The following is a 16,078-nucleotide window of genomic DNA, read 5'->3' as shown; positions in this document are numbered from 1 at the left end:
CTTACTTTCAGATAAGGAAAGGAATACAAAAAAAAGTTCTCCTTTTTTAAAATCAGAGGAAATTGAGGTTAAATATCTCCAAACTAATTCAAGTTTTTCATAGAAATAGCTAGCGTTTACTGAAATAGCTAGCATTTCTTCATGTGTGAGGCACCATGCAAGGTACTTTAAATATATTATGTTCATATAAGAAAGATATTAAGTAGATGAATCTAATTTTTCAAAAGCTAACAATACAAAATAATAGGAAAATCTTCAAAATGCAGAAAAAAACTATTTATTCACAAATTACACAATAAACAAACATCCATTATGCAAAACAATATACCAAATGTTGAGTACTCACTTCTCTAGATACCTATTTACGTTTTGAGAATGTTCTTTATTAAACAAAATAAAATAACATATTTTTTGGAGCACTCTGAAACTAACCTCTCTAACCAGGGCTCATTTTCTGATGATATAACTTAAGGAAAGAATATTCTTTTCAAGGCAAATGCTAATTTCTCCAACTCTGAAAAGAGATATGCATTCCAATAAAACAAAAGTTTTAAAAACCATCTTCATAAAAAATGTAGATCATTACTTACATGCTCCAACATTAGTAAGATCTTTAACATAAAGTGGGCTACTTTCATCTCTAACAAAGATAAAATTAATACACCTATAGTATCTTCCTGAGTGTCAGAAGTAACGGAACCCAACAGGTCTATATTATTGTACTACAGTATATGGTATAAAAATAATAGTTCAGATTAGCAATGACCATATTGGTTTGTGAATGTGATTGTGGCCTTTCAATAAAATATTTTTTTAATATAGCCTTCTCAAACTCATGAGATTGTACTATAAATCACATTCCATTTTCTATGTCTTTTGTGCTTAAGTTATTTATTCACTGGCACTCTAATAACAGCCCTACTTTTTTATTTTTAGAAAGATATAATTAGCTATTTAAAATTGTAATTATTTTTCATTTCACTGAGTAGTTTCAAAAAAAGTTATCTAGAAAAGTAATTCCCAGTCATCAAATTGAAAGATACAAGCAAGAAGTAAGTTGTTTCCAGGGTTTTTAAAGCTTTGTAAAATAAAAAAGAGAAAGTATTGGTTTTGACTAGGATAATATAGCAGTACAATTGTCATTAACCTATCTGTAAAAGCCATTCATTTAAAAATGCATATTTTTAAAATGACTCATTTGTGGTAAGGAATACTTACTGTAACAATTAAAAAATAAAACCATCATTCTCATATTTATCAATACTTCACACTTTTACCAAATACTGAAGGAAACAACTATCATTGTTATAACTTCAAATCAAAACAGAAACACAAATCAGAATTAAAAGAAACTTCAGAAAATGTTCAGAATGTACACATTTGCGTGCATTTTCAGCCAAACTTTCAAAGATTCCACATATGACCAAATGACAACTTTGAATCAAAATGAATGTCAAAAATATTCAAGCTTTCTGACAGACTTACTCTAATGAAGCAAGAAAAAGACAGCAAATAGTAAGAGCAGTATATTTCTCAGAGGGAGGCAAATCACATACTTCCTTTATCATACAACAAAAGTTGAAACAGCATTTCAGTAACATTGATCAAGTTATTCACTATTCAAGAATACATTTTTCAAGTTTTGTCTTTAAAATGTATTCATTTACATATTCAGATTAAACTAAGTTTATTAATCAAAAACCATTTTACTCAGAATTTTAACCTTGAGAAATATAAATCATAACTTATTAAAGCATATTCCAAACACTATACAATAATCCTGCCATTTTAGTTTTTATATGCCTCATCTGAAAAACGTTATTTTACAACCAGGAGTTCTCCTATCTATCTCCAGAGTAAATGTCTCTATGTCAAAACTTCAAGAGGCAATCAAAGATTCAAATAATCCTATGCATACTGCTTCATCGGGCTTTGATAAAAACAGAGCCATCTGGTGGTGTAGCACCATCCTCCTTTTCAGTTACAGTCTCTACAGCCCCAGAAGCGGACACAATAACCATTGTTTTATTTGCTGAAACTGTCTTCTCTTTCTCAGCAATAGCCGCACAAACAGCAACAATCTCGTCACTTTCAAAGTCATAGTCTGGAATTGACTTTGGTGAAAAGTGTGTTACTTCAGCTGGTGCTTCCCTTTTTTTAATCCTCTGTGCTACCTTCTGCTGCTCCTGGAGCGTTCTTGCCCAAGACAGGTCTTCTTTCCATATCTCAGGGTTCATTGGATAGATGTGAAGGGCTACTTGAAAACTTCGAATTGCCTAGAAAATAAGGTCAGAGTTTTTTGTTTTGTTTTTAAAAATTAGTATGTTTAATATAATCCTGTGTGTTTGTGTACGTATATACTGTACACATACACATCCTAATGCATTATTTTAATATACTAGAACACAAAAGATGGAAGCTACGGTATTGCCCTAAGCACTGGGAAAAAAAATTATAGAAGACTGAAAGAAAGTGACTGACAATATGCTTATGGAATAAAAGCCATTAAAATGGGAGTACTCATAATAGGGCTAAAGATAAAGCAAATACATTGTCAGCTTCTGTAGACCAGTAAGTATGTACATTTGGGGATTTCCCGAGCTAAGCCACAATCACAAAGGTACCGGGAGTGGATATCTTTGAAGTTAACAGTTTAGATCCTAACAATGCTAACATTTATTGAGTGTTTACTACATTCTAGGCACTAAAGATTTACATGTATTGGGCCAGGCACGGTGGCTCACACCTGCAATCCCAGCATTTTGGGAGGCCAAGGTGGGCGGATCACCTGAGGGCAGGAGTTCAAGACCAGCCTGGTTAAGACGGTGAAACCCCGTCTCTACTATAAATACAAAAATTAGTCAGGCCTAATGGTGGGTGCCTGTAATCCCAGCTACTCAGGAGGCTGAGGCAGGAGAATTGCTTGAACCCAGGAGGTGGAGGTTGCAGTGAGTTGAGATCACGCCACTGCACTCCAGCCTGGGCAAAAAGAGCAAAACTCCATCTCAAAAACAAACAAAAAGAAGATTTACATGTATTAACTCATCTAGCCTCACAATAATCATACAAAGTAGGTATGTTTATTGTTTTCAGTACTATTTTAGAGAAGCACAAAAAGAGTAGTAACCAAAAGTATCAGCTAGGAATTGGCAGAGCTGGGATGCAAATTCAGGCAACCTGGCTTCAGAGTCCATTCTCTTATTCATTATATTATACTGCTTAGTCACAAGAACTCCACTACAGTGTGGATAAAGGTCAACCTCAGTACTACCGACATATTTGGCTGAATAAGTCTTTTTTTTTTTTTTTTTTTTTTTTTGAGACGGAGTCTCACTCTGTAGCCCAGGCTGGAGTGCAGTGGCCGGATCTCAGCTCACTGCAAGCTCCGCCTCCCGGGTTCACGCCATTCTCCGGCCTCAGCCTCCCGAGTAGCTGGGACTACAGGCGCCCGCCACCTCGCCCGGCTAGTTTTTTGTATTTCTTAGTTGAGACGGGGTTTCACCGTGTTAGCCAGGATGGTCTCGATCTCCTGACCTCGTGATCCCCCCGTCTCGGCCTCCCAAAGTGCTGGGATTACAGGCTTGAGCCACCGCGCCCGGCCCTGAATAAGTCTTTATTTTGGAAGGGCTGTCCTCTATAATGTAGAATATTCAGCAACATCCCTGACCTACACTCACTAAATCCAACACAGTTTCCTTTCCTAGTTGTGATAAACAAAAATGTCTCTAGACATGGCAAATGTTCCCTGGGGACAAAACTGCCCTCCAGGTGAGAACCATTGGTCTAAATCTATTATATGTTGTTTTCTCTGAGTATAGTCTCTGGATAGAAGATTCTCATGCAAACAGCTTAGTTTTAAGATTGCACGTAATCGACCAGGCACGGTGGCTCATGCCTGTAATCCCAGCACTCTGGGAGACAGAGGCAGGCGGATCACCTGAGGTCAGAAGTTCAAGACCAGCCCGGCCATGGTGAAACCCCATCTCTACTAAAAATACAAAAAAATTAGCCGGGCGTGGTGGTGCAGGCCTGTAATCCCAGCTACTCAGGAGGCTGAGGCAGGAGAATTGCTCGAACCCAGGAGGCGGAGGTTGCAGTGAGCAGAGATCACGCCATTATGCTCCAGCCTGAGCAACAAGAGCAAAACTCCGTCTCAAAAAAAAAAAAAAACCACACACAAACAAATAAAAAAAAACTTGCACGTAATCTACAGATATACAATCTAATCAGCCCTTTAGAGAAGTCATAAAGACGACAGACACATGATGGCTCATGTCTGTAAATCTAACTCTTTGGGAGGCTGAGGCAAATGCATGAATCACTTGACACCAAGAGTTCAATGACAAAACCCGGTCTCTACTAAAGATTCAAAAAAATTAGCTGGGCATGGTGGTGGTGCCTGTAATCCCAGCTACTCAGGAGGCTGAGGCAGGAAAATTGCTTGAACTCCGGAGGCAGAGGTTACAGTGAGCCAAGATCGTGCCACTCACTCCAGCCTGGGTGACACAGCAAGACTCTGTCTCAAAAAAAAAAAAAAAACATAGAGATAGGTATATATAGCAGTATTCGGCTGGGCATAGTGGCTCATGCCTGTAATCCCAGCACTTTAGGAGGCCGAGGTGGGCAGATCACGAGGTCAGGAGTTCAAGACTAGCCTGGCCAAAATGGTGAAACCTCATCTCTACTAAAAACACAAAAATTAGCTGGGCGTGGTGGTGGGCACCTGTAATACCAGCTACTCGGAGGGCTGAGGCAGGAGAATAGCCTGAACCAGGAGGCAGAGGTTGCAGTGAGCTGAGGTTGTACCACTGCACTTCAGCCTGGGTGACAGAGCAAGACTCGGTCTCAAAAAAAAAGAAAAAAATTAGCTGGGTATGGTGGTGTAGGCCTGTAATCCCAGCTAATCTGCAGGCTGAGGCAGGAGAATCACTTGAACCCAGGAAGCACAGGTTGCAGTGAGCCGAGATGGTACCACTGCACTCCAGCCTGAGCAACAAAGCAAGACTGTCTCAAAAACAAATAATAAATAAAAATTAAAAATTAAGGAACCATGGGAACTGTGCTTTATATGTTCTTAATATTCTAATAAAAATCCTCCTATACAGAAGTGTTAAAAAAATAAATACCTCTTCATGGCATAAAGCTAATGCCTTAGGAAACATTAAAAAAAAAAGAAAAGACTCATGAGTTTATAATATAGGTGACATTGGTCTAACAAGCTTAAAAAAAAAAAAAAGGTATTTTATTCATATTTACTAAAATTTTAAAACAGCAATAAAGCTCACCCATTTAAAACATACAATTCAATATTCCGTTACAAAGCCATTACCCATAATCAATTCTAGAACATTTTTATCACCCCCAAAGAAAATTCCATACCTACTGGCATTACTCCTCATTTCTCCCCAAAACCCCAGCTCTAGGCAAGCATTAATTTACTTGCTATCTCTATGTACCTGTGTATTCTGCATATTTCATATAAATGAAATCATACAGCCTTTTATGTTTGGTTTCTTTCACTTAGCATATTGTTTTTAAGGTTCATCCATCTTGTAACAGGCATTATTTCTTTTTAATGCTGAATAATATTTCATTGTATGGCTATACCACATTTTGCTTATCTATTCGTCAGTTGATGGCATTTGAGTTGTTTCCACTTCTTGGCCATTTTAAATGCTGCTGCTATGAACGTTTGTGTAAATGTTTTTGTGTGGACATGCGTCTTCATTTCTCTTCGGTATAAAGAGTGGAACTGTTTTGTCATATGGTAACTACATGTTTCGTTTTTTTCAGGAACTGCCAGACTGTTTTCCAAAATGGCTATAACATTTACATTCCCATCAGTAACGTACAAGGGCTCCAATTTCTCCACACCCTCAGCAATACTTCATATTGTCCATCTTTTTTATGATAGTGAATGTGAAGCAGTATCTCACTGTGGTTTTGATTTTTATTTCCTTGACAAGTAACAATGTTGAGCATCTTTCATGTGCTCAATAGCTGTGTGTGTATCTTCTTTGGAAAAATATCTTTTCAAATCCTTTGCCTATTTTTAAATTACATTATTTTTCTTTTCATTATTGAGTTGTAAGAGTTTTTTATATAGTCTACATACTAGACCTTTATCAGATATATGATATTTTCTTCCATTCTGTGAATTGCCTTTTCACTTTCTTAACAGTAACTTTTGAAGCACGAAAGTGTTTAATTTGAAGTCCAATTTTTATCTACTTTTTTCTTTTGTTACTTGTGCTTCCAATGTCATATCTAAAAAATATTAATATATTGCTGAGTCCAAGGTTACAAAGATTTACACCTATGTTTTCTCCTAAGAGTTTTATAATACTTTTAGTTCTTATCTTTAGGTCTTTCTTTGGTTTTGAGTTAATTTTTATAGCCAATGTGAAGTAAGAGTCCGGTGTCAATCATTTGCATATGGATATCCAACTGTCTCAGCACCATTTGTTGAAGACTATTCCTTCCCACATTAAATTGTCTTGACACCCTTGTCCAATTAACTGTAAAAATGTAGGTTTATTTCTATACTTTCAGTTCTATCCCACTGATCTATATATCTACATTATGCCTATCTAAGTACTATACTGTCTTGATTACTAACGTTTTCATATTTACTAAATTGAAATATACATATATATTTAAAGTAAATCCAAAGAGCTGCAATTACATTTTTAAATTTAAGATAGTTTAAAATCTCCCACAAAACAAAATGGCAGAGCAGTAACATCAGCAAGATGGCAGAGTGGGAAGCCCTGGACCCTCCTTCATTCAACAAATACACCAATTCAGCAACAATTCACAAACAAAATTCCTTTGTGAGAAATCCAGAAACTAACTGAAAGGCTCCTGAACCCTGGATGAATAAGAATCCAGACTCATCAAAGCCAGAAGGGAGATTCAGGACACCCTCTCGCCAGAATCCTACTCCCAGCAGAGCCCCATAGGATTGGGAAGAACCCTGCAGCTCCCAGCTACCCTCAAGGGAAAGAATGAGTTGGTGTAAGTGTTCAATGCCCCAACTTCTACAGTGGCTACCAAAAGGACTGGTTTCTGTCTTGCCTGTTTTTTGGACCACTGGTAAAACAAGTCCTACATAATCTAAACACCTACAGGAGACCAGAGATAATGGAGGCTTGGGAAGAGTAGTTGCCCTATCTGTTCCCCCAGCTCAGCATAGAGTGAAGAAAATTCCCAGCCCCCAGATTTTGCCTACGGAGGAAAAGAACTGGTCCACACTGTGTCCAATGCCCCAATTTTTATGGGGACTACCAAAAGGACTGGCTTCTGTCTTAGCTGTAGTGGAGTACTGATAGGATTTGGCAAAATCCAGCTGCCTGGGGGCTAACAAGAACAGAGAAGGATATTTGGGCTAGAAGTTGCTATTACCCCTTCCCTGAGCTGGGCACAAAGTTTAAGTGGACAAAATCAATTTTAGAAGTAAGAACAAAACTAGGGGCATCACACTTACGAATTTCAAAATATATTACAAAGTGACAGCAAACAAAACAATATGATTCTGGCATAAAGTCAGATACATAGACCAATGGAACAGAATAGACAGTCTACAAATAAATTCACACATAACATGGTCAGCTGATCTTCAACAAGGGTACCAAGTATACATAATGAGGAAAGTCTAGTTTCTTCAACAAATGATGCTGGTAAAATTGGATATCCACGTGCAAAAGAATGAAAATGGATCCTCATCTTACACCATAAACAAAAGTCAACTCCAAGTGCATTAAAGACTTAAATGTAAGCCCTGAAGCTACAGACTCCTACAGAAAAAACAAAACAAACAAAAAACATTGGTCTTAAAAATTATTTCATGAATAAAACACCAAAAACATAGGTAACAAAATCAAAAATAGGCAACTGAGATTACATCAAACTAAAATGCTTCTGCATAGCAAAGGAAACAACCACCAGAGTGAAAGGAAACCTATGTAATGGGAGAAAATATTTGCAAATCATATACTTGAATATACTTGAACAGACATTTCTGTAAATGGCTAACAGGTGTATGAAAAGATGCTCAATATCACTAATCAGGGAAATGCAAATCAAAATCACCATGAAATATAACCTCACATCTGTTATAATGGGTATTATCACCAAAAAAAAAAAAAAAAAAAAATAGGTGGCCAGGTGCGGTGGCTCACACCTGTAATCCCAGCACTGTGGGAGGCCACGGCAGGCAGATCACCTGAGGTCAGGAGTCCAAGACCAGCCTGGTCAACATGGCGAAATGCTCTCTCTACTAAAAATACAAAAATTAGCCAGGCGTGGTGGTGGGCGCCTGTTATCCCAGCTACTGGGGAGGCTGAGGCAGGAGAATAACTTGAACCAGGAGGCAGAGGTTACAGTGAGCTGAGATCACACCACTGCACTCCAGCCTGGGCAAGAGAGCAAGATTCCATCTCAAAAAAAACAAACAAAGGCAAGATGTGTCAGTGAGGTTAGGGAGAAACTGGAACCCTTTTGTACATTGTTGTTAAAAACGCAAAATGGTGTAGCCATTATGGAGTTTCTTCAAACACTTAAAATTAGAACTACTATGCAATCAAGCTATCTCATTTCTGGATATTTATTCAAAAGAATCAAGATCTCAAAGAGATATTAGCACTCCCATGCTCACTGCAGCAGTATTCACAGTAGCCAATATGTAGAAACAACCTAAATGTCCATCAAAGGAAGAATGGATAAAGCAAATGGTATACACATAAAATGAAATATTATTCAGCTTCAAAAAAGAAGCAGGCCGGGCACAGTGGCTCACCCCTGTAATCCCAGCACTTTGGGAGGCCGAGGTAGGCAGATCACGAGGTCAGGAGATCGAGACCATCCTGGCTAACACGGTGAAACCCCGTCTCTACTAAAAATACAAAAAACTAGCCAGGCTAGGTGGCGGGCGCCTGTAGTCCCAGCTACTCGGGAGGCTGAGGCAGGAGAATGGCGTGAACCTGGGAGGCGGAGCTTGCAGTGAGCCGACATCATGCCACCGCACTCTAGCCTGGGCGACAGAGCTACACTCATTCCCAAAATAAAAAGAAGCAAATTCCACAATATCTAACATGAATAGGACCTTGAGGACATTATGCTAAGTGAAAGAAGTCAGTCACAGAAGGCAAATTCTGCATAATTCCACTTATATCTCTAAAATAGGCAAATTCATTGACTCAAAAAGTGAAATTGTGAGGCAAGGCACAGTGTGCTCACGTCTGTAATCCCGGAACTTTGGGAGGCTGAGGCAGGTGGGTCATGAGGCCAGAAGTTCGAGACCAGCCTGGCCAACATGGTGGAGCTGCCTCTACTAAAAATACAAAAATTAGCCAGATGCAGTGGCACATGCCTATAGTCCCAGCTACTTGGGAGGCTGAGGCAGAAGAATTGCTTGAACCCAGGAGGTGGAGGCTGGAGTAAGCCGAGATCACATCACTGCACTCCAGCATGGGGAACAGAGCGAGACTCAAAGTCTCAAAATAAAAACGAGAACAATAATAAAGCTCATAATCAAACTTTATTTTTCAAGGAAAAAACTCCTCAATTCTTAAGTGTCAACATACAACATTTATAAAGGCTATAATTCAAGAATTTGTACTAATTATAGAAAAGATAATGCAGCTTGACTCAAACAATATCTACAGTAATTAACTAAACTAAAAATTTACAAGTGAATTTTTTTTTTTTTTTTTTTTTTGAGATGGAGTCTCATTCTGTCACCCAGGCTGGAGTGAAGTGATGCGATCTCAGCTCACTGCAACCTCCACCTCCCAGGTTCAAGATATTCTCCTGCCTCCTGAGTAGCTGGAACTACAGGTGCATGCCACCACGCCTGGCTAATTTTTGTATTTTTAGTAGAGATGAGGTTTCCCCATGTTGGCCAGGCTGGTCTCAAACTCCAGACCTCAGGTGATCAACCCACCTCAGCCTCCCAGCATGCTGGGATTACAGGCATGAGCCACCACGTCCAGCCAAATTTTTTTTTTTTTTAATATGGGGTCTCCTTATGTTACCCAGGTTGGGCCAAACTCCTGGCTTCAACCAATCCTTCTGCCTCAGCCTCCCAAAGTGCTGAGATTATACACATGAGCCAGGATGTCAGCCCCTCAAGTGAAATTTTAAAAACTCTCAATCATCTTCCTTTTGTCTAGAAATTATCACTTGTCCATCCCATTACTACCATTACCAAAGCGAAATAATAAAAAGAATCAAATGATGCAACTGAAATTTCTAATTAAAGATTTGCTCATGCAAAATATTAAAACCAATGGCTAAAATGAGAGTTGGAAAACAGAGAAAACATCAGTAAACAAAATTAATTTATTACATATTGGCATGAAGAAAAGCAAAAGCTGGCAATGAATTACACAGAGTCTGAATGAGGGAAGCCACAAAGCTAGTTCTAGCACTGAAGGCTAAGAACCCTGGAAAGCCAACAGAAGAATCCTTCCTGATACTGTTACCTCCTGGTATTCATTACCTTTCCCAATCTCCTTTCCTTTCTACCTTCTTCTTCAGGATAAATCCCTTATATATTCCTTTCTCACCATCTCTATTCCCTCATACAGAATTTTTAACTCCCAGAACCATTCTCTTCAGCTTTCTTATTCTCTCATCCTTCCACTTCTTAAAATCTCATTCTCATAAGGTCACATATATATATACACACACATACACACACGCACACATATATATATAAAATGTATACCATATACATATATATAATGTATACCATATACATATATATCTCTCTCCTATAAACATTTTCCAACGTTCACATCCAACTCTTATAAAGTTTAAATAATTATTCATGGAGATATGCCCAACTACTGACTTTTAATTTACTGCCTGTGCTATTTACATATGCAATTTCCTATGGTTTTAGTCCATATGTGTATATATAGTAAGAATTGTTAGATGTTAGAGATTCTAGCTTGCTTTCAATAGATTTTTACATAGCGTCCCTTCATTATGACATTTTGAGTCGTCTTTTTACCATTCTAGTCTTTTAAGAGAACAGCTTAAATCTACATAAAAACAGAGAAGATTCCTAAAAATTACATTTAAATGTCAAAAAAAAAAAAAACATTAAATTCTACTAAGAATTTCACAGTATTAATGGATAGAGCCATATCAACAGGAAAAAAAAAAATTGAACTGGTACTGTTATTCAAAAAAATTTTAAGATTAAATTATTTTTATTGGATGATACAAAGTGTCTCTGTCTCACCTGCAGTGTATTTTCCTTCTTTATAAAGGAAAATCTTTACTAAATATTATGTCCTAGAGATTTGTTCCATTACCATAGACTCTATAAGCAAAAGAGATAATGATTTATGTATTTTTAATGGAGGCAAGGAAAAAATATGATAGGGTTTTCTTCCCCTGTTAATCTGTTAGAAAACTAAATTCTTTGAAGTCTTTTTTCCAACTCTGGTATGATTTAAGTCTTCATGTAAAAAGAGAGAAGCTGACAACACTAAAGGGCAAGAAAAAAACAGTACTTGGTTAAAATGGTTTCTATCACTGTGAATCTCATTTAGCTTATCATTAACTTACTTTAGTCAAATCAATTATTTTCTCACAGAAATTCCTTACTATATCTGAGAATTTGACAAACACCTTTTTTGGGAAGTAGAAATAATGATACATCTATAAGAATGCCAGAAAAAAATCTAAGTCATCCACAACTTACTGAAACCATTGTTAGTAAATTTAAATTTTGAATTTATCAGTAATTTTAGTCTTGCAAGAAACTTTTAAATTTGTTTTATTTTGAACTGTTAAAAACTAATAAAACCATTTTTAAAATCTTAATTTACTTAATAACAAGGAAGAAATTTGGCACTGTATATTAGATTTGCAAACACTTGTTAGGAAGTTAAATTTCGTTAGCTATCAGGTGTATACAGCCCTGCCAAAAGAAAAACAACAGGACAGCTGTCACAGCTAATTCTTACCTGGATAGCCTCTGCCACTAACAAGGTATAGTCCAGACAAGTTGAGACATGCATTAGGTACCAGCTTATGGTAAACATTACACAATGAGTATTTCATTTGCACACATTTCTACTCTTCCTCTTTATCCCCTTAGTAAGCCTAGCAACTTTTCAGTCTAAATGTTCATGACCATTACTCTCCCATATTCTACTGTCTTCCTTCCCCTATATAATCTTATTATTATTATTATTATTTTTTTGAGACAGAATCTCACTCTGTTGCCCAGGCTGGAGTGCAGTGGCTGGATCTCAGCTCACTGCAAGCTCCGCCTCCCGGGTTTACGCCATTCTCCTGCCTCAGCCTCCCGAGTAGCTGGGACTACAGGCGCCCGCCACCTCGCCCGGCTATTTTTTTGTATTTTTTAGTAGAGACGGGGTTTCACCGGGTTAGCCAGGATGGTCTCGATCTCCTGACCTTGTGATCCGCCCGTCTCGGCCTCCCAAAGTGCTGGGATTACAGACTTGAGCCACCGCGCCCGGCCGCTTCCCCTATATAATCTGTTAGCAGTTTTGTCTCCACAGTGATACTAATACCACTTTACAATGTGGTAAATTTAATGATCCAAAGAACTAAGCCAAAAAGTTGCCCATTGTCTATTTAAATAAGGTTTACCAAATGCCAATGTTTTATGTTAAATGTTTTTTAATTTCCATGATGTCACGTAACTGAAAAAATTCTGATCATAATATAATTAGTGTCTATAATAAAAAAGATGTTCAGTAATACCTCTGAATTGTGTTCATGGATTAATACCTTTAAGAAGTAATTTGCTAATTATTTTTTGTATAGATTTGATAAATGGCTATTCACTTTTGGGTTCAGTTAATCAAAAATATGTCAAAATAGGCTGGGCACGTTGGCTCAGGCCTGTAATCCCAGCACTTTGGGAGGCCGAGACTGGAAGATCATTTGAGGTCAGGAGTTCAAGACCAGTCTGACCAACATGGTGACACCTGTCCCTACAAAAAATACAAAAACATTAGCCAGGCATGGTGGTGCATGCCTATAGTACCCGTTACTCGGGAAGCTGAGGCAGGAGAATAGCTTGAACCCAGGAGGTAGAGGTTGCCATGAGATGAGACTGCACCACTGCACTCTACCCTGGGTGACATCAAGACTCCATCTCAAAAAAAAAAAAAATTTCAAAATATACTTAAAATTGCTGCATTATAATAATCTGACTTCCTCACCAGGATTATCTCTCCTAAACCAAGTTGAGCACGTCCCAAAGTTTGCCAAGACTCCCATGAATGTGGATTTCGCTGGACAGCCATTTCTGCTGCATGTACTGCTGGGAACATTTCATGAAGAGACATTAGCACCTATAGGCAAAAAAAGACCAAAAAATCTGTCAGTAATATTCATAAACTATCAACTACATTAAAAACCCTTTTCATTTTTTAGGATACATTTTTAGTCCAGTAAAAATAGCATTTTGGTGATTCTTACCCCTTACTCTGCCATTCAGGGTAAGAAATTATAGTTCTCTTTTCACCCCTGATATAACTATGAAAATATAAACCATTCTCTTTCCAGTTATTGAATCTTATGTCCATCTGGTCAAAACCAAGTGTTCATATCCTAACCATGGTGGCTCAGAGGTATTTTGAACTTCCAGTTCCACTTCTATTTATTCTATTTACAATGTGGTTTTCAGGCAAACACAGGTACTGCCATTAAACTAGGGGAATAAATTTGTTCAACCAGCCATCCTATCCCTAATGAACATCTTTCTGTTACAAAAATTATTTTAAACATTGCCTAGGCCTTCTCACTACTGGGCTTTTCAAATCATATATACCAGAAAGTTAGGGTTAGGGTTAGGGAGAGTTAGGGCGACCAGAGAGTTCTAGCTCCACTGTGGTCTGTGGGAAAGGGCTGGATTTTATCTATAATCTTTAGGACCATTAACACTTTAAAAGATTTGTGACAGGAACATTATTATCAGATTCCAAATTAAACAAGTCTTCATAAAGTTTGCCACAAACCTGTCATTCATATATACATATTTAAGATTGAAAATTAAAGGCATCCAAATGAAGGTCCTCATATCACTTGATTCAGATGACATAATTTATTTGAGTTTTTCCTGGATAAACTAAAGTCAAAGGTGACAAATGGTGTGTCCTATATTTGAGATCATCATTTGAAAAATATTTGTTAGGTGTGCAGATTAAGGCTGAATTGCAACAATTCCCTGCCAAAAATATGTTTAATGCTCTGTGTGAGACTTTTAAAATCACTTGGATAACCTATTCAAGTGCTCAGAGGTTTTCTTTACAGACTTTCCTACAAAATATTAGAAACATATTTTTAAAGTAAAATGTTATTTTTAAACTATTAATAAAATTGCATCTGTACTGACCTTTTGCTAAGAACTAAGCCATTTTTAGAAATATCTCATCTAGAACCCAATCCATCTTCATTTTTAAGAAAACTGAACTATTTTGCTAAGTCTACTACATTTAATTCACAAGGAAAGCATATGTTTTTCATCTAAGAGATCGCCAGTTACTTTTTGTTTTTTATTTATTTATCTCTTTTTGAGATGGAGTCTCACTGTGTCACCCAAGATTGAGTGCAATGGCACCATCTCAGCTCACTGCAACCTCCGCCTCCCACATTCAAGTGATCCTCCTGCCTCAGCCTCTGAAGTAGCTGGGACTACAGGCGTGTGTCACCACTCCCAGCTAATATTTGTATTTTTAGTAGAGGCAAGGTTTCACCATGTTGGCCAGGGTGGTCTCGAACTTGTGACCTCAAGTGATCCACCCACCTCAGCCTCTCAAGTTGCTGGGATTACAGACATGAGCCATGGCACCTGCCCACCAGTGACTTTAGAAGATAGCCATCTATTCCTATCTTACAATAGTTAGGCTAAAATAACAGTTAACTTCATTGTGAAGGCAAATGAACTTCCAATTTTATGCATGACAGAGCCATAAATAATGGTGAAATATTTTTTCCCAAAGAAATTGTATTTGAAAAAGAAAATGGGAGAAAATGCTATTTTGCTTCATCATTGCTCACTCACCAAACAAACATAGCACAATTTCATAAGGAAAGTGAAATTCGTCATAATTATTACCTGTGATTTCATCTCGTATAGGGTAGCATCATTTGGAGTTAACTGTAGTGCTTCATCCCACTTCTGAATTGCTTCCCGATATCTGTGGTTGTTAAAGTTATACGAATGCCATATTTTCAATATGTCTTTTTTAGACTTTCAAAATAATTTTTTATTGTGGTAAAATATAAAATTTACCATCTTAACCATTTAAGTGTACAGTTTAGAGGCATTAAGTAGCATTAAGTACATATAGTTCTTTCACCTTTTTGTGCAACCACCACCACCATTCATCTCCAGAACTTTTTCATCTTCCCAAACTGAAACTCCATACCCATTAAACAATAACTGCTCATTGCCCCCTCCCCACCCCCAGGCAAACACCATTCTACTCTTAGACTACTTTCAGGAGGAGTAGTCATGTACTTTCAACAGTTTTTTGGACCACTTTCTAGTCCATGAAATACATGTAAAAATTCAAAGTAAAGGATTAGCAAATTAAGTCCAGCAACTTATTCAAGTACAAAATCCACATGATCATATAGTGTATGCTCAGAAGAACTTAGAAATGGGCTCATATGTAACAGATAAGGGAGAAAAAAAGTACATGCCACTAAACAATACTTAGTATAATTTAACAACCATTTCTGATTATTTATAATAATAAAAGTATATACAACATTAAAGAAATTCAGTACCGTGGTGCCATTATCTACTAAGCTTTAATGATACAACCTCTAAAAGTAGTAACTATATCACCTAAAAAGAAAGTGCTTGTGCTTTTTTAGGCATATTGTGGGTGATTTCAAGCCTCTCTAAACAATATTTCCAAATGTTATTATAAATGCAACAGGAAAAACTTTGGAAATTAATTTATCGATGTATTCCTTCATAACAATCCTTCCACTCACAATTTTCTAATAAAGATAGCAGTAATAAATTCTGCAAGACTTAATAGTAGCAAATGTCTTTCCTCCAGCATTAGGAGGA

The 16,078-nt window shown here is 37.3% G+C and overlaps 1 protein-coding gene across 1 annotated transcript in view; it reads right to left on the bottom strand.

Annotated features, from left to right (window-relative positions):
- Window positions 1-261: 261 nt before the first annotated feature.
- Window positions 262-16,078, bottom strand: part of LOC105487436 (tetratricopeptide repeat domain 33) — a 41,123-nt gene continuing 25,306 nt past the window's right edge. The window contains exons 3-5 of the mRNA XM_011750885.3: window positions 15,110-15,191; window positions 13,212-13,343; window positions 262-2,276 (exon numbers count right to left, since the gene is read on the bottom strand). Coding sequence (XP_011749187.1) covers window positions 1,923-2,276; window positions 13,212-13,343; window positions 15,110-15,191 — 568 coding nt within the window. The 3' untranslated portion in view covers window positions 262-1,922. The remainder of the gene's footprint in view (window positions 2,277-13,211; window positions 13,344-15,109; window positions 15,192-16,078) is intronic.

Source organism: Macaca nemestrina, chromosome 6 (assembly GCF_043159975.1).
Source record: "Macaca nemestrina isolate mMacNem1 chromosome 6, mMacNem.hap1, whole genome shotgun sequence".
NCBI classification, from domain to species: domain Eukaryota; kingdom Metazoa; phylum Chordata; class Mammalia; order Primates; family Cercopithecidae; genus Macaca; species Macaca nemestrina.
This window is presented reverse-complemented; position numbering and strand designations above follow the sequence as displayed.